The 20,844-nt window shown below is 54.9% G+C and overlaps 1 protein-coding gene across 1 annotated transcript; it reads right to left on the reverse strand.

The window, feature by feature from the left end:
* Positions 1-589: 589 nt before the first annotated feature.
* On the reverse strand, positions 590-7,285 carry TNFRSF13B (TNF receptor superfamily member 13B). The gene is made up of 5 exons (XM_065684642.1): positions 7,207-7,285; positions 5,204-5,344; positions 4,121-4,237; positions 3,364-3,591; positions 590-2,364 (listed from the first exon to the last, which is right to left on the reverse strand). The coding sequence occupies exons 2-5, from the start codon at positions 5,340-5,342 to the stop codon at positions 2,090-2,092; spliced, it is 759 nt and encodes a 252-aa protein (XP_065540714.1). The 5' UTR covers positions 5,343-5,344; positions 7,207-7,285; the 3' UTR covers positions 590-2,089.
* Positions 7,286-20,844: the final 13,559 nt, after the last annotated feature.

Genomic DNA, 20,844 nt, shown 5'->3' on the forward strand with positions numbered 1-20,844 from the left:
GATGCAAGGCTGAGTGGAACAGAGAGACTGGGGGAAGCTGCAGTAGAGATGCGTCTACACACAGATGCAGGTTGAAGAAAAGCTGAGGCTGAGCAGGAGTGGGAGGATGAGGAGGAATTGAGGGATGGCTTCTGGGGCTGAAAGGCTTCCAGAGGTGTAGAGGAATTGGGATGCTGATGATGCTGCAGTATTTGGGGCCATGGCGTTGGAGATACGAGAGCTGAGGCTGCAGGGCAGGAGGCTACAGGACCAGAGACCACAGGAGCAGATGCCTTGAGACCAGGGCCTTGTTGGGTATGTGAGAGGAGATGCCAAGAGGGAGTGGGAGGCCATGAAGGGTCTTCAGGTTTAGAGGGTGTGAGGTAGGGCAGGTATGGAGGGTGAGAGACCCATTGATAGGAGATGGTGGGGGTGAGGCTCAGCCAGTGGAAGCTGTTGCTATACTCTGCCAGCAGCTTGCTTATGACCGGGGCCTGCATTATGTTCTCTGCACACACAGGTAAGCCCTTGCTCTCCCCATCACGCTGTGGGCTGATGGCTTTCAGGGCTCACCCATCACATTCAGGAGACCCACCTGAGTAAAACAAGGTTGCAGGTTTGACACGGTTTATTATTCGCCCCTGGATGCGAATGCAGCACGATGCAAAACTCATCCCTTGTGCTACATGGGGTAAGGACTGTGCTAAACAAAGGGAAGAGATGAAAAGCAATGTGCAAAGTCACCAAGACACAGAATCACCAGGCTGGTTCCTGGAACGTTTTGCCTCATGTACCAGCTCTTGGACCAGCACGTGGCCTCTTAAACCTCACCTTAAACCACCTCCTGCTCTTTCTTGTTTGGTGGGTTTCATGTGGTCCTAACGCCTTTCTGCGTTGTGACCAGACATTGCGCATGGCACTGGCTTTGTGCTAGTGCCTTCCTTTGTCATGGTGCTTTCTTTAGTGAGAAGAAAATGCTGACATTTAAACGAATACATTATATGGAGGGGACAGGTCTCTATGACTTCAATCTGCTCATGCTTTCTCCAGCTGTCCGTTTTCCAGGCCTGATATGTGCATATATTGACTCATCTTTATTCTTCCAAGTTGGAAGCTCTGGTTTTAGACAGTTGGAGGGGAGGAGCTCCTACCAGGGGTGATTTCTCACCAAGCAAAACATTCCTATGCTCTTTAGTGAAAATGAGAACTTCAAGTTACATATGGAAACCCATGGTCTTCCACAATAGCTTCCAAAGCCAGGTCGTATAGAGCCTTCCCTCCAAGCAGCTGTATCTGTAGCTGGTTCATCTCCTTTACCAGCTATTTTGAGTAACCCAAAGCAGACAGACATATATCCAGTCTTTCAGAAAGTTCTCACCCTTGGATGAGTTTTCCTGTTAAACCCAGTTCCATCAGGGATTTGGTGCCTGTCCCATGGAGCATCGTGTCCTGTCGCAAGGCAAAGCCTCACCATCACCCATAGCCCGTCCTCCCCTCCCAAGCAGTGTTGAAAGGTGGCAGTGGAGCTTCCAATATTGTGTCTTAGCAAATACAACGTCCTGGAAAGAAACTTAAAGTCAGGAAGCTACTTTTGAGAGCATGGCAGTGGCATTCCATGGGCATTGTAACTTCCATGAGTGGCTTGCTGGGTGTGAATCCGTGTTTGAGGTGCTTCCGGCTCTGCTTGCAATCGCTTGTGTTGCCCAGTTGAGTTCTCAAGCAGGGAAAGGTGTGATTTCCATGAGGACACCACAGTCTGACCCTGACCCTTTGCAGAGCCAAAGTGATGCTGCTGGTGGAACCAGGATGAAAAGCCCCAGTGAGCCATCACTCCCAATGGATGGGCTGCATGGAGGAGGCTGCAGAGGTCAAGTCAGAGCATGAAGGCGCTGCTAAATGGGAAAAGACTTCTTTCACTGGGAATGCATAAGAATAAGGAGAATTCCTGAGTGGAAGAAGACAGCACTGTCTGTAACCTACAGCCCTTGGGCAAAGGCTGTGCTGGAAGAAGCTGTTAGTCACTGGCAACAGAGGGTGAAGCAGCTGTGTCCTGAGGACAGAGGGAGCATCCCTCCTTCCTGACCCTGTGCAGGAACATCCACTATGGGCATCACACCATGGGCGTCTTCTCTTGTGACGGAGAGCAGATGATTTTGAAGTGGCCATCGTCAGGGCTGGGAATGGCCCCAGCGCTTCCCATGCTGCGGATGCCGCTGTGAGAGGGAGCAGCTCTTTCCCCAGCGTGACAGGAGGTGCTGTGGCATGATTCGGTCTCTTGTACAGCGGAGCCTTGTCCAGGGAAGCAGAAGCCACAGGTTTCCACTGGCTCTGGGACCCTGCTCCCGGTGGGTCCATCGCCAATGCTGCCTGCTTCCACCAGATGATCTGCAAATGTATTAGATTAAAGGGGTTTAGGAGCACCTTTTCCCTATGGAATGCTCTGCAGAGCTGCAATAGAGCTGCTCCTGGGGCTGGAGAGGACATCCACCTCCCACCACTCTGATAAAGCCCGTGATGCCTGTAATGCATCACCTCCATGCCCATACCTAGTCCTGCCACCTGGAAAATGCCTGGAAATTGGGAAGTGCCTTGAAGAAGGAAGCTGCAGGTTCAGCATTAAGCACTTGTAGCATTTATAACATCATATGTAAATCGTGTGTTCATTAAAAGCTGCTTTTATAGCACATGCAAATGCAATGGTGAGAGGTGCTGGAGCTCCAGCAATGGGACAGGCTGGCTCCAGGGACCCACCACGCTCTGTGAACTGGTCAAAGGACTCTGCTCCATCCTCCAGGATATGATAAGCAGGAGCATGGAAAAGCACACAGTCAATTTCTTTGGACCTGGGGCTTCCCTTAAGAGTGAATGCTCAGTGCCAGCGTGTCCTTTGACCAGAGCAGACAGGGATGGCTTGAACTGCAGTTCTGCTGGAGGGGGGCTCCAAGCAACGCAACGGCTCCAGGGCTGCTTCTCTGTGGTTTGTGGCATCCAGCAGGACTGGCCTTGGGCTGTACGTGTGTGAACCATGGGGTGTGCGTGCAGACATGGGTGAGTAGGCAAATTCTTTTTGTAAAGGCAGGGGAGAAGAGGAGGAGGGAGAATAAAAACCTCTCTTTGGATGTTGTGGCTGCTCCATCCCTGCATTGCTCAAGGCCAGGTTGGACAGGGCTTGGAGCAACCTGCCCTAGTGGAAGGGGGGTTGGAAATAGATGAGTTTTAAGGCCCCTTCTAACCCAAACCATTTTGTGATTCCATGTTCTCAGTTTACTCCACGTTATCCTTTCCCCATCTTTCTTCTTTCACGCAAAGACTCGTGGCCGGAGCCTGCCCACCCCTGTGCACTCCCCATCCTCTCCCATTGCCCGCAGTGCATCCAGCGCTCACCTTTGGAGGAGTCCTCCCTGCGGTGGCAGGTCCCGGTGCTGTCTTGGCAGGAGACCCCCTCTCCCTTCCTCCGCAGGTGGGTCCAGCCCAGGAGCAGGGAGCAGAGCAGGGCGCAGAGGCAGAGCGCCAGCAGCAGGTACACCACCAGCCACGGCTCCTGCTCCGCGTATGTCTTCTGCTCCAGCGCAGGCACCGAGGCCGGCACCGGGGTGGCCCCCAGGGCACCCGCTGTGGGCCAGGCAGAGATGGGTGAGCTGAGATACCCCTTCAGGTCCATGCTTCGTGCTTTCCAATAGGGAAAGTGCTAATAGAGGCACCCAGCAGCCACACGCTGCCTCCACGCGCTCACATTCCTTTCTTATGGCGAAGTAAAGGAGATCCCTTCCCATACCCCATTCCCACTCTCTCTCCTCCAGTGACCGTGTCTCAACACCACTGTGGGACATTAGGAACGCAGGGACTATAACCCATCCCCTCCCCAAGGGCTGGGGGCAGCTCAGCAAGTGGCAAACACCGTTGCTGGTCCTGCCCCTGGCTTGAAGAGCCCAAGGATGGGTCTATAAAAGGGAAAGCGCTCTGTATGATGAGGAAATGGGAGAGGGATGCAGTGAAACGGCAGCACACCAACACATCACCCCGGGGTGAAGAGAGGGGGGTTTGCTGCCCCTTCCCTGCCTTCAGTCCCATAACCCGGCTCCTCTTCCAGCCCAGCTCCGGGGGTCCTACCCCACATCCCCTGCCCTCCACACATCCCTACCTTCGCAGGACGGGATGCACTGCTTGGGATGCTGCCCGCAAACCGTGCTGCAGTTGATGCAGTTTTTCAGGAGCTTGTCGTAGTAGAAGCCGGGTTTCCTGTTGCAGTCCATGGACTCTGCGCACGGGAGGGAAACAAACACGGAATCGTGAGCGCGTCCTCCTCCTCCTCCCCTGCTGCGTGAGCACGAGGCTCCCAAACCACCCCCAGCGCTTGGCATCGTGTGAGTATGAGCCTGGGGCAGCTCTGAGCAAGCTCCGGTGGGTGCTGCTGGTGCTGACAGCAGCTCCAGGGCTCACAGGGGCCAGATCTATGGTGCTTTGGGCTGTATAATGGATGCTGGGGGGATGCAGCTGCATGGAAGGGGATGGGATGCGGCCAGACATGGAGCTGTACTCACCTGCAGCACGCAGCTCCTGCTCGCTCCTCTTAGACCTGGCTCAGCATCTCCTGTCCTCAATGGGGAGATGTGATTTGTCCCCATGCATAGGGCTGGTGCCCCTGTGTCCTAGGACACGGTGCAGCGGTCCCACACTGTGTCTGGCTGGGTTGGGAAGGGGCCATGCACAGGGCTGTGCTCAGGGTTTGGGTGCAAAGTGCATCTGTCTTGTCTCTTCCTCCCTCCCTGTTATCATTACACCTTGGTGCCTGCCCCAGTGCAGCTTTGCAGACCTACAGCTTGAGTTTATCCCTATCCACATCAACTCAGCCTGCTCTGTCTTGAGCTCATGGAATGGTTTGCCTTGGATCATCTAGTTCACAATCATTTAGTTCATTTGGGCTCATGATCATCCCGTTCCAAGCCCTAAAGTCCTGCCTTTGGAGGGTGCAATGCCCCTGATGGGGGATACAAGTGTTGATGCAGCTCTAGGAAGTCTCCCTGTGCCCCCAGAAAGGAGCAGGACAGAGACAGGGCCAACCTGAAGTCTGTGCTGTTGCATTCCCATCGCTGGGAGCCTGTCAAACCCCAGCAGTTCGGGCTCAAGGCTCCGTTCAGCTGAGCTCAGAGCCTGCCCCTTGGTTCACCCCGGCGCCGCATCCCCAGTCCCATCCCTGCCCTGGGTGCAGTGGGGCCGCACTCACCGCACAGAGCCGCGCACCTCCTCACGGCGGGGCGCCCGCACACGAGCCTGCAGGGGATGCACTGGCAGACGAGCGTGTCCCAGTACTGCTGATCCGTGCAGTTGTTCATGGCATCCCCCGCCGTGCGCGGCCCATCCATGGCTGTGGAATGAGAGGCAGGTGCGGGGTGATGACCGCGGCGCGGTCCTCATCCCGGCGCAGGGACCCGCGCTCGTCCCACAGCCCCATAGTGCGCTTCAGGCTTAGCAAGCTCTTCAAGTGCTAGCCCTGCGTGAGCGCATCCTGTGCCAGCCCCCCGGGGACACGCAGGGAGAGCACACGGGCTCTGCCCTGAGGGTCTAGGGATGGATGCGTCTGCCTGTGGGAGTGATGGGGTGGGATCTGCTCCTCTTTACCTGCTCCCCTGACAACGGCAGCAGCACGCCAGGACCATCACTGGGAATGTCTGCTGGGACAAGGTTTGGTTCTGGAAGCTTCTGAATCCCTCTGTGGTGCCAGGGTGGTTTGTGTCATCCCGTGTGTCATTTCTGCCACCTCTCGCTGGTGTTCTGGCCTCATAATGAAACCCCTTTTTGATGTGTAAAACTCCCCAAAGCAGAAGGAGGGACGGGTCTCTCTGACAGCTGTAAGCGCTGGTTTAACCACCACCAGCTGCAATGCAGGAGGTGGACAAACCCTTGTCCCTATGAGGAGCCATTGTCCCCATGCCCATGTGGGCTGAGTGTGATGCCAAAGGCACAGGAGAGGAGCAAACCCCAGCCAACAGCTTCCACTTTGAAGAATCCTCTTCCTATTAAGCATTTACTCATCAGCAGCTGCGATACCTCTGCATGCGCCCATCTTTGGGTGCTGCTTCTGCCTGTGTGAGGCCTCCCCTCTACCACTGCAGGTAAAGCGCCAGTGCCGTGCCATGTGCAAGGCCTGTGGCAAGCGCAACCAAGCAGCTTCAGGAAGCCCTAGCCCGGTGGCAATGTGCTGTTTGCCAACCGAGAGGGCTCGTGGGTCACCACATCCCTCCCCGGAGCCGGGAGCTGCAGCTGTTTCCTGCTGGGGTGGAAGATGCTGGTGCTGATGGGGACCAGAAGGTTTCAGGCTCCCCAAGCACCGCAGCAGGGTCCTGGTAGCGCTGCCTTTGATGGTTACATGGAGAAGCCTCCATGCTCTGATGGGGATCAATCCTTCTACCTTGGGAGCATGCAGCATCGGGCACTTTGCATGTCCCTCTGTCCTGCACAGCACCTTCCCTGCACAGGGGCTGAGCATGGGCTCCTCCATTGCCTGCTGTGAGCTGGCTCCTATCCAGGGCAGCACTTCGCATCCTCAGGGATAAATCCGGGATGCCGGCCTTACAGTCCCAGTTGTTCAATTAACACTGCCGTAACAGCCAATAACTGCTTCCTATTGAGCTCACTGAAGGCATTCCCCAGGGCAGAGTGACCGGTGCTCTCCTCGGATGCTCTTTGAAGATGTTTTGTACCCAAGGAGAAGAATGAGAACCCCCCCGTGGATGGCAGCAAGCGCTGGGTGAGCCCATCCTCAGCCTACAGTGGGGTTTCATATGGGATAAGGGAGATCTGGGGCTGTGTCTAAGCTGTGGGGCTGCAGCTGAGCAGCTCTTTCCCTGCTGCTGCTCCAAGGTTATATCCAAGGTAGTTTATGGCCCCATCTAGGGAATTCCTGCCCAATGGCTGAGCTCCTTCCCCAGGGACCCTCAAGGTACCTGTGATGCTCCTGGTATGGAGTAGCCATGCACGTTCCAGCAGACCCAGGTGCATCTCCCCTCTGCTTCTGCACCCTCCTGGGGCGAGCACCCCAAACTCCCCTCTGGACCCCCATCCAAAGCATTAAGCACCCATTCCACCTCCAGCCCCATGGCGCTCACTGCCTTCAGCAGTGGCGGCTGGAGCTGGGGAGCCCCCCTGCTCCCTGCCAGCACTGTGGGCATGCCACCGTGTCCCCTCACCCCCGTGTCCCCATGCAGCCCCTTCCATGGGGTAACTCACGTCTGACGCTGTCTAATCCCCCTCGGCTCCTGCCATGGCCCTGGGAGCTCCAGCCTGCATCGCTCGAGAGGTTTATTATTAGAGGTTGATTTGGTTAATGCCTGAGCCATGCGTTTCCGGGGGGGTTCCCCTTATCCTTTCCATGCAAATGGGCTGCACGCACAGTGCTTTGCATTGGGTGTCCAGGTACCCCGTGGGGTGGTGTCCCTGGGGGTGCTGGGCCATGCAGAGGGGCCTGCAGGGGTGAGGGCTCTGCCCTTGCGTTGCGTGGCTGCAGTGGGATGTTTTCTTCCATAGAGGAGGGAGCTCCCTGGGGTCAGGAGAGCTGGTGGTGACCCTGTGGGTTATTGCTTTAGTGAGAAGGAGCAGCTATGTCGGAGCAAAGGGGCTTCATCAGGGACTGCAGTGACAGGACAAGGGGTAACAGGTTCCAACTGAAACAGGGGAAGTTTAGATTGGATATAAGGCAGAAGTTCTTTACAGTGAGGGTGCTGAGGCACTGGAATGGGTTGGCCAGGGAAGCTGTGAATGCTCCATCCCTGGCAGTGTTCAAGGCCAGGTTGGACAGAGCCTTGGGTGGGATGGTTTAGTGTGAGGTGTCCCTGTCCATGGCAGGGGGTTGGAACTGGATGATCTTGAGGTCCTTTCCACCCCAAACCATTCTGTGATTCTATGCCATGCAGCCACAGGGCGATGTGCGCTCTGTCATGGCCCAGAACCCCATGAGTAGCATCCCGTTGATGGCTCGGTGCTGGTCACCCTCTCCTACTTGCACCTCACCCTGCCTCCGATCGGGACCAAGCATCGCCTTGTGCACCCATCCTTTCCCTGTCCACAGGGGACGGGCAGCCCATGCCACTGGCCTGTCTCATGGCACGTAAAGCATCTCACGGTCCTCAGCAAGACACTTTAAACACTGCTTTTCTCTAGTGCCTCCATGTCTCGGGGTTGCAGGAGGCTGTGCTGCTCCATGCTCACTGCGGGCAGGGGAGCTGCACGAAGCGTTAATGGCACAGCTTGGTTTTCACAGTGTATTTATAGATCCCACCTCACCCTGCAGGAGGAATGGGTGCGATCAGCAAAGGGGCAGCCGGGCACATTCGTTTCTGGAGGTTTCCCCCTTTCCTGCTGTGCCGTGGCATTAGGAAGGAGCGATTGGTGCTGGGAGCAGGGCAGGACAGTGACTCAGCGCAGAAGCAGCCAAAGGAGGAAGGAAGGAGCAAATACCTGATACTTCCTACCAGCATCAGTGGGGCAGCACCAAGGCTTTTCCATTCAGTTCAGGAGCTCCTACTTTGTGCCCATCGTGGGGATCTGCAGCTGAGAGACCAAGAGGATGCAACGTGTCCATGGCAGGGGTATCGGAGCCTGAACCGGCTCGCAGGGAGCAAAGCTCAAAGTGGTGAAACCCGGCACTTCATAGCTGCTGGGCTCCATGGCCACCGGATGTGGCCCATCATGTCCCAGCTCCCTCGGGAAGGAAAGAACCAGCACTGGCATCATCCAACGGACACGGGTTGGGAGAGGAGGCACAGCATGGCCACGGGGATGCTGCAGCACCGATGCTGCGCCGCGTGTTGTGACTCTGCGCGTGGCTCTGATGCAAAGGATGGGATCATCAGGGCTTGAGCTTCCCACTGGGAAAACCTGTGGAGGGCATCGGGAGGGAGCAGGAAGGCAGAGACACGGCTGGGAGTGGGGTTTGGGGAGGAAAAGACACCTTCGACCACCCATAGCCAGCCCGTGAATGGCTTCATCCCACTCTTGCTGTGCCATGGGCAGGCAGCAGAGCCTGCAGCGATGGGGACCATGCCCTCGGCATTGCCTGTGCTGCTGGAGCGTGGCCCTGCAGTGAGAGCCCCGGGCTGCAGCTCTCGGGGTTTTGCCTCTGTAAATAGCACGGGGCCACTCGCAGTTTCCACCCCGGTGTGCAGCGAGGGGGAAGTGAGAAGCACTTGGGGGTGGTTTGTCCCCCCTCGCTGAGCACGTCACGCAGCGTGACTGCAGCTTCGTAATGCTTGGTCTGTGCTGGCCACCCCCAGCGGCCTCATCCTCGGTGCCCTCAGAGGCATCACCCCCTCTTACAGCCTCCAAGGGCGCTGTGTGGTTCTTAAGCACCCCTAGACCCGGTGGTAGCTGCCACCCTGCCCTGCCTGGGGTCATCCCTGTGCTCTGGGACACAGGCAGGGCTTGGGCAGCGCCATCCAAGTTAAACCCTTCCTTTGCTGTGTGCCGCTGGTGGGACAGCCTCCAACAGCCGTTCCCCATGTGGCTTCCCAGCACGGTGCATCCCTCTGCATGGCTGCATCCCCTCTCATTCCCCCTGCATCCCCCTGCATGGCTGCATCCCCTCTCATTCCCCCTGCATCCCCCTGCATGGCTGCATCCCCTCTCATTCCCCCTGCATCCCCCTGCATGGCTGCATCCCCTCTCATTCCCACTGCATCCCCCTGCATGGCTGCATCCCCTCTCATTCCCACTGCATCCCCCTGCATGGCTGCATCCCCTCTCATTCCCCCTGCATCCCCCTGCATGGCTGCATCCCCTCTCATTCCCACTGCATCCCCCTGCATGGCTGCATCCCCTCTCATTCCCACTGCATCCCCAGTATGGTTTTGGATCCTTCAGCTCCCATGTGCCATGGTCTGTTTGGGGGTGATGGAGACCAGTTTTGTCCTGACAATAGAATCTTTTCCTTTCCTGGGCTCTTTCCTCAGTAGCATTGCTGCAAGGAGAGCTGCAGGTAGCACACAGACAGGATGGATGACGTTTGGCTCCATACAGCCTTTTTGGGATGCTTTGCTTTCCCCTGGAGCAGCTTTGCTGGGATATTTTCCTCCCAACCTCTCTCTTTGCAGTCCCTGTGCTCAGGCAAGGTTGGGCTTTGGCCAAGGCCCACGTGCTCCCTTCGGGACCTGAAAGAAGGGGCCAGGGAGAGGGGAAGAGGAAGAGGAGTCATTCTGGGTCGAAACCAGCAGCCGAGCACAGATGGCTCCGGGGCGGCTGCTGAGGACTCGTTTCTTTCACCCTATTCCCTGCGGACGGGTGCGCTTGGAGGTGCTGGGGTCAGGATGTGCCCATCCCTGTGCACTGCCTGGTGCCCTCCGTGCCCTGCCACCATCACCATGGCAGAGCTCAGAGCTGCTGCATGGCCGAAGCCTCAGGGTTGCTGGTGCACAGCACCCACGGGTGCTGGCTGGTTTCAGTGCGTGGTGGCACACGGGGTGTCTGTGCAGGACCTGCACCCATACGTGGCTGCAGAGCCGTGGCCATCCCATTCCTAAAGACCCACAGCGTGCTTGTGGCCACGGCTCAAGCATCCCTGGCTGCCCACAACCCATCCATAAACTAAGGGTCCCATCCTGCGCCTGGTGCCGGGTGCGCTCTGGTTGTGTGGGTCTCTCTCCAGGAGATGGCACCCTTGGCTAGCCCAGCCCGGCTTCCGCTGGGTGCTGGTGCTCTGCCTGCATCCGGACATCCTCCAGCCTTGCTCCCTCTGTGCCAAGGTGAGCGCTGCCCGCACTGGCTTCAGCCAAGCCCCAGCGCCTCCGTTTGCACCAGCCCCTGGTGCAAAGCGGGGTTCGGGTGCCCCCATCCACCCCATATGGCTCCATTCCTCCCTTCGCACCACTGCCTCATCCTGCCACCACCCCACGGGGCTGCAATGGGGCATCATCCCAAGGATGCTCAGCACCCAGCGGGGTCCAGGCAGCCCTGTACCATGGGCTCTGTCCTCTCATGGTGGTGGTGTCGGGGGTTACAGGGGAGCCATGGGGTGATCCAGTCTCCAGAGGTGCCCATGAGCATCTTTAGGCAGGAGCTACTTGCCAAACCCCAGCACACATGCAAAGAGGGAAGCGTTACCATAAACCAGGCTGTGTTCAGAGCCAGCTCCCCAGACCTGGTCCCCAGCTGGAGATCAAAGGCCTGGAATGGGAACATCCCCGGCTTGGCTGAGGACTGCCATGGAAGCAAGGATAAAACCCTATCAATGCAGAGCAGAGAAGCAAGGAAAAGGCGACTTCAGCGCCAGGGATCAGGGAGATGAGTCAGAGAACAACCTTTGGCCAGAGCAGCTCATCAGGTAACCTAATGGGACCAAGGCCCCATTCCCAGCTCCAGTATCCCTGGATTCGCTCAGGACAAGGATGCTTTTGGCAGGACCCTCCAGGAAGGGGCTCGGAGTCTGCTGAGGAGGTGATGGATGAAACGGCTGACCCTGGGAATCATGGACCAAGGAAGGTGATGGCAGTCGCAGTGCGTATTATGGGATGGGTAACTGGGGATGGTGACAGCCAAAAATGAAGCTAAAAGTGTAATGCAGGTGGTTGGGTGGGTTCATGGATGGCGGCTCCGGGCAGTGGCAGGCTCTGGTGCCTGGTGATGGGCTGGGTGATGGAGGCTCTTGTGTGGCTGCGTTAGGATGGGTACTCCACCAAAACCCATCCAAAGGGGTTGGTTTATGGCTGTGGGATGCTCTCATTGGTGTTGGATGGAGGCAGCAGAGACCAGAGGCTGCGGCTGCACAGGGAAAGGGGATGGGGATGGGGGAAGTTGGAGCTGGGAGAGGGGTTTCAGCAGCGGTGCTGAGGCTGAGGGTGGGAGGCAGCAGAATGGGATGGGATGGGCTGGACTGGACTGGGCTAAACAGGGCTGAATTGGGCTAAGCTTGGCTGGGCTAAAATGGACTAGGCTAAATCAGGCTGAACTGGACTAAACTGGGCTGAACTGGACTAAATTGGGCTGAATTGGAATAAACTTGGCTGGGCTATGATGGGCTGGGCTAAACTGGGCTAAACCAGGCTGAGCTGGTCTGAACTGGTCTAAATGGCTGTGAACTGGACAAAATCAGGCTGGACTGGTCTGAAATGGTCTAAAGTGGGCTGAACAGGGCTAAACTGGGCTGAACCAGGCTAAACTGGGCACGGCAGGGCTAAAATGGGCTGAAGTGGGCTGTAATGGTCTGAACTGGGTTCAACAGGGCTGAACTGGTTTAAACTGGGCAGGGCTGGGCTTGGCTGAGCTAAACTGGGCTGGAATGGCCTAAACTGGGCTATACTGGGCTAAACTGGTCCAAACTATGCTGAGCTGGGTTACATTAGTCTGACCTGGGCTAAACCGGACTTAACTGGGCTAAACCGGGCTTAAGTGGGCTAAATCGGGCTGGACTGAGATAAACTGGGCTGGGCTGGGCTAAACTGGTCTGAACTGGGCTAAACTGGTCTGAACCGGGCTAAACTGGTCTGAACCGGACTATATCGGGCTAGACTGGTCTGATAAGGGCTAAAGTGGGCTGAAAGGGCTAAACTTGTCTGGACAGGGCTAAACTGGGCTGAAGTGGGCTAAACTAGACTGAACCAGGCTAAACTGGGGTGGGTAGGGCTAAAATAGGCTGAACTGGGCTGGAATGGTCTGAACTAGTCTAAACAGGGCTGAGCTGGTGTAAATTGGGCTGGGCAGGGCTTGGCTGGGCTAAACTGGGCTGACTTGTCAAAACTGGGCTATACTGGGCTAAAGTGGTCCAAACTGTGCTGTGCTGGGCTACATTGGTCTGAACTGTCTAAACCGGACTTAAGTGGGCTGGACTGGGCTAGACTGGGCTAAACTGGGTTGAACTGGGCTAAGCCAGGCTGAACTGGGATAAACTGGGCTAAGCCGGGCTAAACTGGGTTGAACTGGGCTAAATACGGCCGAGCAGTGCCGTGCCGAGCCGAGCCGTGCCAAGCCGACCCCCGGCGCCCCGAACGCGGTGCTGAAGGGACAGCTCCGCTCCGGCGGGGCAGGGAATAGGCAGGGATGGGCAGGACCAGGCTGGGGCTCTCCAGGAACAGGGAATAGGCAGGGCAGGGACCAGGGCAGAGGCATGCGTATTCCCTGATGTTCCCTTCTCTTTCTCCTCTCCAGTGGTTCCCTGGATTCCTGAGGGTGGTTTGGGTTGGAAGGGACCTTAAAGCTCATCCAGCTCCAACCCCTTGCCACGGGCAGGGACATCTTCCACTTAGAGCAGCTTGCTCCAAGCCCCTGTGTCCAACCTGGGCTTGAGCCCTTAACTTGAACACTTTTGTGAAGTTGAGTTTGTTGTTTGGGGTAAAATCACAGTGCTTAGAGAAATAAAGGTGTGATAGATGGAAATGTCTGTTATCATTGAGAATGTATTGCACCACCGCATCACACGCGCCGTGTTCATAGGCACTCTGCTATATCACAAAGTCATCTTGAAGGGAATACAGTGGGACTGTTCTCCTCTATCCTACCTGCATGCTGCCAGATTGGCTTAACAATACTGCTTCCCTGCTGCTCTCTACCCAAGTAATAAAGGGCTTCCCAGATGAGCAAGCTTTCCGGTTGCACCGATTCCCATTGAGGGGAACTCTGTCAAAGGCGTTCAGTTTGCTGCTGGTTGGCTTTTCCCAGCTGCAGAGGGGAAATACAGGGAGGAAACAGCACTCTCAGGGCCCAGCTCTGCCTCTGTCAGGGAGGAGATAAAGGTTGCAGTGAATACAATAGGAGGGAGTTTGTCTCTCTGAGCACTGTTATTGACTCCAACCCCAGGTGATGCTTTGTGGGTGGCTCTCACAAAGCAGATGTGCCCGGGAGCAGGTTGGAATAGGAATTAGAACCTGAGTGCAGTTACAATGAGGGCTTGGTCACCCCGTGTGATGTGCTTCGAAATGACTTTTCTGGTGTTTTACACCCATAAACTGGGAATCCTTGGGATTTCTGCTCTGTGGATTCAGGAGGGGATCCGCTGGGAGTCGGAGAGAGAAGGGACCCAGAGGCTGAGGGCTCTGCAGCAGCCTGAACTCTGCTAAACTGGGCTGGACCGAGCTGGGCTGGGCTGGATTGGGCTGAACTGTGCTAAGCAGAGCTGGAGTGGGCTGAGTTGCGCTGGACTGGGCCAAACTGGGCTAAAGTGGGCCAAACTGTGCTGGACGCATCTGAACTTGTCTGAATGCAGCTGGACTGGGGTGAAATGGACTAAATGTTGATGGGCTGGCCTGAACTGGGTTTGAACTGGCTGATGAGGTCTTGGCTTGTCTGGTGTGAGCTAAAGCAGGCTGAATTGTGCTCAAGTGGGCATAATAGGGCTCAAATTGTCTGAGTTGAGCTGGAGTGGGCTGGGCTGTGAATTGGTCTGAACTGGGTTAAATTGGGCTAGGATAGGTTGGACTGGGCTAAAGTGGGCTTGGCTTAGCTAGCCTGACCTGTGGCATGTTGGGGAAGGGAAAGGGTAAAGTGGACTGAACTGTACTGGGATGGACTAGGCTATGTTGGACTCAACTGGGATGGCGTGGGCTAAATTGGGCTTAAATGTGCTAAAGTGACATGGAGAGATGTGAACTGGGTTAAAGCAGGCTGAAATGGTGTAAACTGGGTTAAAGCAGGCTGAAGTGGTGTAAACTGGGTTAAAGCAGGCTGAAGTTGTCTGAAAGTGGGCTAAATTATTCTGAATAGGCTAAAATTGGCTGTGCTAAGATAGACTGGCCTGGAGAGGGCTAAAGTGGGCTGGAGTGGTGTGAATTGGGCCAAACTAGGCTTAAGAGGGCTAAAGTGGGTTGGGCAAGGCTAAACAGTGCTGAACATGGCTAAAACAGGCTGGGCTGGGCTTAACTGGGCTAAACTGGGCTAAAGTGGGTTGGACGGGTCTGAACAGGCTAAAGTGGGCTGAAGTCAATTAAAGTGCAGGGAGCTCTGCTTGGTGGGCTAAACTGTGCTGAACTGGGGTAAAGTGGGTTAAAGTAGGCTAAAGTAGTCTGGAGTGGGCTAAAGTGTGCTGAATTGGCTAAACTTGGATGTGCTAGGATGGACTGTGCTGGAGTGGGCTAAAGTGGGCTGGGCAAGGCTAAAGAGTGAGGAACTGTTGTAAGTGTGGTGGGCTGGGCTGAACTGGGCTAAACTGGACTAAAGTAGGTTGGAGGGGTCTGAACAGGCTAAAGTGTGTTGAAGTGTTTTAAAGTGCACCGAGCTCTGCTTGGTGGGCTAAAGTGTGCTGAACCGGGGTAAAGTGGGTTAAAGTAGGCTAAAGTGGTCTGAAGTGGGCTAAAGTGTGCTGAATTGGTTAAACCTGGCTGGGCTAAAATGAACTGGGCTAGAGTGGCATAAAGTGATCTTGATTTGTGTGAATTGGGCCAAAGCAGGCTGATGTGGGCTACAGTGGGCTGGACAAGGCTAAACAGTGCTGAACTGTGCTAAATCGGGCTGGGTTGGGCTAAACTGGGCTGGAGTGGTCTGAACAGGACTAAACTGGGCTAAAGTGGGTTAAACTGACCTGAGATCTGCTTGGTGGTCTAAACTGTGCTGGAGAGGGTTCAACTGGTGTAAACTGGGTTAAGCTAGGCTAAAGTGGTCTGAAGTGTGCTAAACTATTCTGAATTGGCTAAACTTGGCTGTGCTAAAATGGACTGGGCTGGACTGGTGTGAATTGGGCCAAACAAGGCTTCAGTGGGCTAATGTTGGCTGGACATGGCTAAACAGTAATGAACTGTTCTAAATGGGGCTGGGCTAGGTTGACGTGGGCTAAACTGGGCTAAAGTAGGTTGGACTGGTCTGAACAGGGCTAAAGTGGGCTGAAGTGGGTTAAACTGAGCTGGGCTCTGCTTGGGTGGGCAAGGCTAAACCAGGCTTGAGTGGGCTGAACTGGGCTAAAGTGGGCTGAACTGGATTAAACTGCACTGATCTCCTCTTGGTGGGCTAAAGTGTGCTGGACTGGGCTGAACTGGGTTAAACTAGGCTAAAGCGTGCTGAATTGGCTAAACTTGGCTGTGCTAAGATGGACTGGGCTGGAGTGGGCTAAAGAGGGATGGACTAGGCTAAACAGTGCTGAAGTGGGCTAAACTGGGCTCTGGGCAGGGCTGAACTGAAATAAACTGGGCTAAAATGGGCTGAACTTTGCTGGACACATCGGAACATTTCTAAATGGGGTTGGACTGGGCTGAATTGGACTAAATTTCGATGGGCTGGCCTGAACTGGGCTCAGCTGGGCTTGAGTTGGCTGATCAGGTCTTGGCTGGGCTGGGCTGAGCAAAAGTGGGCTGACTTGTGCTGAACTGGGCCTAATGGGGCTCAACTTGTCTGGGTTGAGCTGGAGTGGGCTGGGCTGTGAAATGGTCTGAACTGGGTTAAATTGGGCTGGAATAGGTTGGACTGGGCTAAAGTGGGCTGGATGGAGCTGGCCTGAATGGTGCTATGTTGGGGTGGGAAGGGCTAAACTGGGCTGAACTGTACTGGGCTGGGCTGGGTTGGGTTCAAGTGGGCTGGCGTGGGCTAAATTCGGTTTAAGTGTGCTAAAGTGATCTGGAGAGATGTGAATTGGGCTAAAGTAGGCTGAAGTGATCTAAGCTGGTCTGGGCTGTGCTGAAGGTGGCTGAAGTGGCTAAGGTGGGCTCAAAAGGGCTAACGTGTGCTGGAGTTGTCTGAGTTGGGCTAAACCCTGCTGAACTGTGCTAAATTGCTCTGGACAGGTCTGAATTGGACTAAACTGAGCTGAACTGGTGTAGGCTAGGCTGGACTTTACTTGTCTGAACTGGGCTAATCTGGTCTGAATTGGGCTAAACAGGGTTAGGCTGATGTAAAGTGATCTGGAGAGGGCTCAGATGGTCTGAGTTGGGTTAAAGTGGGCTTGGCTGGGCTAAAATAGAAGAGACTGGGCTGGAAAGGGCTAAAATGTGCTGAACTGAGCTAAATGGGGCTGGGCTGAACCTGGCTAAACCAGGCTGAACTGGGCTAAAGTGGGTTGGACTGGTCTGAACTGGACTAAATTGTGCTGACCTTAGTTAAACTGTTCTAAAGTGGGCTGAACTGTGCTGGAAAGATCTGAGCTTGTCTAAATGGGGTTGGACTGGGCTGAATTGGACTAAATTTCAATGGGCTGGCCTGAACTGGGCTCAACTGGGCTTGAACTGGCTGATCAGGTCTTGGCTGGGCTGGGCTGAGCAAAAGCGGGCTGAATTGTGCTGAATTGTGCCTAATGGGGCTCAACTTGTCTGGGTTGAGCTGGAGTGGGCTGGGCTGTGTTGGGCTCAAATGGTCTGGAGTGGGCTAAACTGGGCTTAACTGGTCTAAAGTGGTCTGGAGACTTGTGAATTGGGCTCAAGTAGGGTGAAGTGGTCTAAACTGGGCTGGGCTGGGCTGAAGGTGGTTAAAGTGGGCTCAAGAGGGCTAAGGTGTGCTGGAGTGGTCTGAATTGGGCTAAACCCTGCTGAACTGTGCTGTATTGTTCTGGACAGGTCTGAATTGGGCTAAACTGAGCTGAACTGGTCTAGGCTAGACTGGGCTTTACTGGTCTGGAAAGGGCTAAACTGGTCTGAACTGGGCTAAACTGGGCTAGTCTAAGCTAAATTGGTCTGGAGAGGGCTCAGCTGGTCTGAACTGGGTTAAAGTGGGCTCGGATGGGCTGAAGTAGAAGGAATTGGGCTGGACAAGGCTTAAATGTGCTGAACTGAGGTAAATGCAGCTGGGCTGGGCTGGGCTGAACTTGGCTAAAGTGGGCTGGACTGGTGTGAACAGGGCTGAAGTGGGCTGCAGTGGGTTAAACTGAGCTGGGCTCTGCTTGGGTGGGCTAAAGTGTGCTTGACTGGGCTGGACTGCGTTAAAATGGGTTAAAGTAGGCTAAAGTGGTCTGAAGTGGGCTAAACTGTGCTGAATTGGCTAAACTTGGCTGGGCTAAGATGGACTGGGCTGGAGTGGGCTAAAGTGGGCTGGACTGGTGTGAATTGGGCCAAACTAGGCTTAAGTGGGCTAAAGAGGGCTGGACAAGGCTAAACAGTGCTGAACTGTGCTAAACTGGGTTGGGCTGGGCTGAAGTGAGCTAAATTGGGCTAAAGTGGTTTAGACTGGTCTGAACAGGGGTAAAGTGGGCTGAAGCAGGATAAACTGGGCTCAAGAGGGCTAAGGTGTGCTGGACTGGTCTGACTTGGGCTAAACCCTGCTGAACTGTGCTAAGTTGGTCTGGAGAGGTCTGAATTGGGCTAAACTGGGATGAACTGGTCTAGGCTAGACTGGGGTTTGCTGGAGTGAACTGGCCTAAGCTGGTCTGAATTGGGTTAAACCGGGCTAAACTGGGCTAAAGTGGTTTGGACAGGTGTGAACAGGGCTAAAGTGGGCTGAAGTGGGTTAAACTGAGCTGGGCTCTGCTTGGATGGCTTAAATTGCCTGGACTGGGCTGAACTGGTTTAAACTGGGTTAAACTATTCTAAAGTGGTCTGAAGTGGGCTAAACTGTGCTGAATTGGCAAAGCTTGCCTGGGCTAACATGGATGGGGATGGGGTGAGATAAACTGTGCTGGACTGGTGTGAGTTGGGCCAAAGTAGGCTTAAGTGGGCTAACGTGGGCTGGGCAAGGCTAAACAGTGCTGAACTGTTCTAAATGGGGCTGAACTGAGCTGAACTGGCCTGAATTGGTCTAAAGGGGGTTGGACTGGTCTGAACAGGGCTAAAGTGGGCTGAAGTGGCCTAAACTGTCCTGAATTGGTTAAACTTGCCTGTGCTAAGATGGACTGTGCTGGAGTGGGCTAAACTGTGTGGACTGGTGTGAATTGGTCTAAACTGGGATTAAGTGGGCTAAAGTGGGCTGGACAAGGCTAAACTGTGCTGAACTGTGCTAAATGGGGCTGGGCTAAATGAGGCTAAACTGGGTTAAAGTGGGTTGGACTGGTCTGAAACAGTGCTTAAGTGGGCTGAATTGGGTTAAACTAAGCTGGGCTCTGCTTAGGTGGGCTAAACTGGGCTGGACTGGGGTAAAGTTGGTTAAACTGGTCTGAAGTGGGCTAAACTGTGCTGAGTTGGCTGAACGTGTCTGGGCTAAAATAGACTGGGTTGGACTGGGCTAAAATGGGCTTTGTTGGACTGGGTTAAAATGGGCTTTGTTGGACTGGGCTAAAATGGGCTGGGTTGGTCTGGGAAGGGCTAAGCTGGGCTGAACTGGGCTGGACAGATCTGAACTTGTCTAAATGGGGCTGGATTGGGATGAATTGGACTAAATTTTGATGGGCTGGGTTGGTTTGGATTGAACTGGGCTAAACTGGGCTTGAATTGGCTGATCAGGTCTTGGCTGGGCTGGGCTGAGCAAAAGTGGGCTGACTTGTGCTGAACTGGGCCTAATGGGGCTCAACTTGTCTGGGTTGAGCTGGAGTGGGCTGGGCTGTGAAATGGTCTGAACTGGGTTAAATGGGGCTGGAATAGGTTGGACTGGGCTAAAGTGGGCTGGATGGAGCTGGCCTAAAGTGAGCTATGTTGGGCTGGGAAGGGCTAACCTGGGCTACACTGTACTGGGCTGGGCTGTGTTGGTCTCAAGTGGGCTGGTGTGGGCTAAATTGGGCTTAACTGTGCTAAAGTGGTCTGGAGAGATGTGAATTGGGCTAAAGTAGGCTCAACTGGTCTTAAATGTGCTGGGCTGTGTTAAAGTGGGCTGAAATGGGCTCAAGAGGGCTAACGTGTGCTGGAGTGGTCTGAGTTGGGCTAAACCCTGCTGAACTGTGCTAAATTGGTCTGGAAATGTCTGAATTGGGCTGAACTGGGCTGGGCTGGTCTGAACTGGGCAGAATTGGGCTAAGCTGTGCTGGACAGGGCTAAACTGTTCTGAATTGGGTTAAAGTAGGCTTGGCTGGGCTAGGCTAAATTAGAATCAACTGTGCTAAAGTTGGCTGTGCTGGGCTACAGTGGGCTAAAGAGGCTGGGATGAGCTGGAATGGGCTGGAGTGGTGTGCACGGGGCTGAAGTGGGCTGAGCTGAGCTAAGCTGGGCTGGTGTGAAATGGCCTGTACTGGTCTGAGCTGGGCTGGCCTAAGCTGAAGTGGGCTGGGCTTCATTGGGCTCAGCTGAGCTGTACTGGACTAAAGTGGGCTGGGCAAGTCTAAAATGAGCTGAACTGGGATAAAGTTGTCTGGATTGGGCTGAATGGCCTGGCCTTAAGTGGGCTGAGCTGGGCTAATGTGTGCTAAACTGGGCTGGGCTGAGCTGCTCTTGGCTGGGCTTAGTTGGGCTGAACTGGGCCAAACTGGGCTAAACTGGGCTGGACAGGGTCTGACAGATCAGAACTTGTCTAAATGGGGCTGGACTGGGATGAATTGGACTAAATTTTGCTGGGCTGGGCTGAACTGGGCTAAACTGGGCTTGAATCAGCTAAACAGGTCTTGGCTGGGCTGTGCTCGGCTGAGCTAAACCAGGCTGAATTGTGCTAAACTGGGCCTAATTGGGTTCAACTAGTATGGGCTGGACTGGGCTGTAAAGTGGTCTGAACTGGGTTAAATTGGGCTGGGATAGGTTGGACTGGGCTAAAGTGGGCTGGACTGAGCTGGCCTAAAGTGTGGTATGTTGGGGTGGGAAGGGCTAAACTGGGCTGAACTTTACTGGGCTGAACTTTATTGGGCTGGGCTGCGTTGGGCTAAAGTGGGCTGGTGTGGACTAAATTGGGCTTAACTGTGCTAAAGTGATCTGGAGAGATGTGAATTGGGCTCGAGTAGGCTGAAGTGGTCTAAGCTGTGTTGGGCTGGGCTAAACTGGGCTCAAGAGGGCTAAGGTGTGCTGGAGTGGTCTGAGTTGGGCTAAACCCTGCTGAATTGTGCTAAATTGATCTGGACAGGTCTGAACTGGGCTAAACTGGGCAGAATTGGGCCAGGCTGGGCTGAGCTAAAGTTGGCTG

Source organism: Lathamus discolor, chromosome 6 (genome assembly GCF_037157495.1).
Source record: "Lathamus discolor isolate bLatDis1 chromosome 6, bLatDis1.hap1, whole genome shotgun sequence".
NCBI classification, from domain to species: Eukaryota; Metazoa; Chordata; class Aves; order Psittaciformes; family Psittacidae; genus Lathamus; species Lathamus discolor.

Coding starts and splice junctions, on each gene's coding strand:
- TNFRSF13B (XM_065684642.1), bottom strand. CDS start 5,342: ATGGATGGGCCGCGCACGGCGGGGGATGCCATGAACAACTGCACGGAT. Junction 3,592..4,120: donor GTGCATCCCGTCCTGCGAAG/GTAGGGATGTGT, acceptor CCTGGCCCACAG/CGGGTGCCCTGGGGGCCACC. Junction 2,365..3,363: donor CAGGGAGGACTCCTCCAAAG/GTGAGCGCTGGA, acceptor ATACATTTGCAG/ATCATCTGGTGGAAGCAGGC.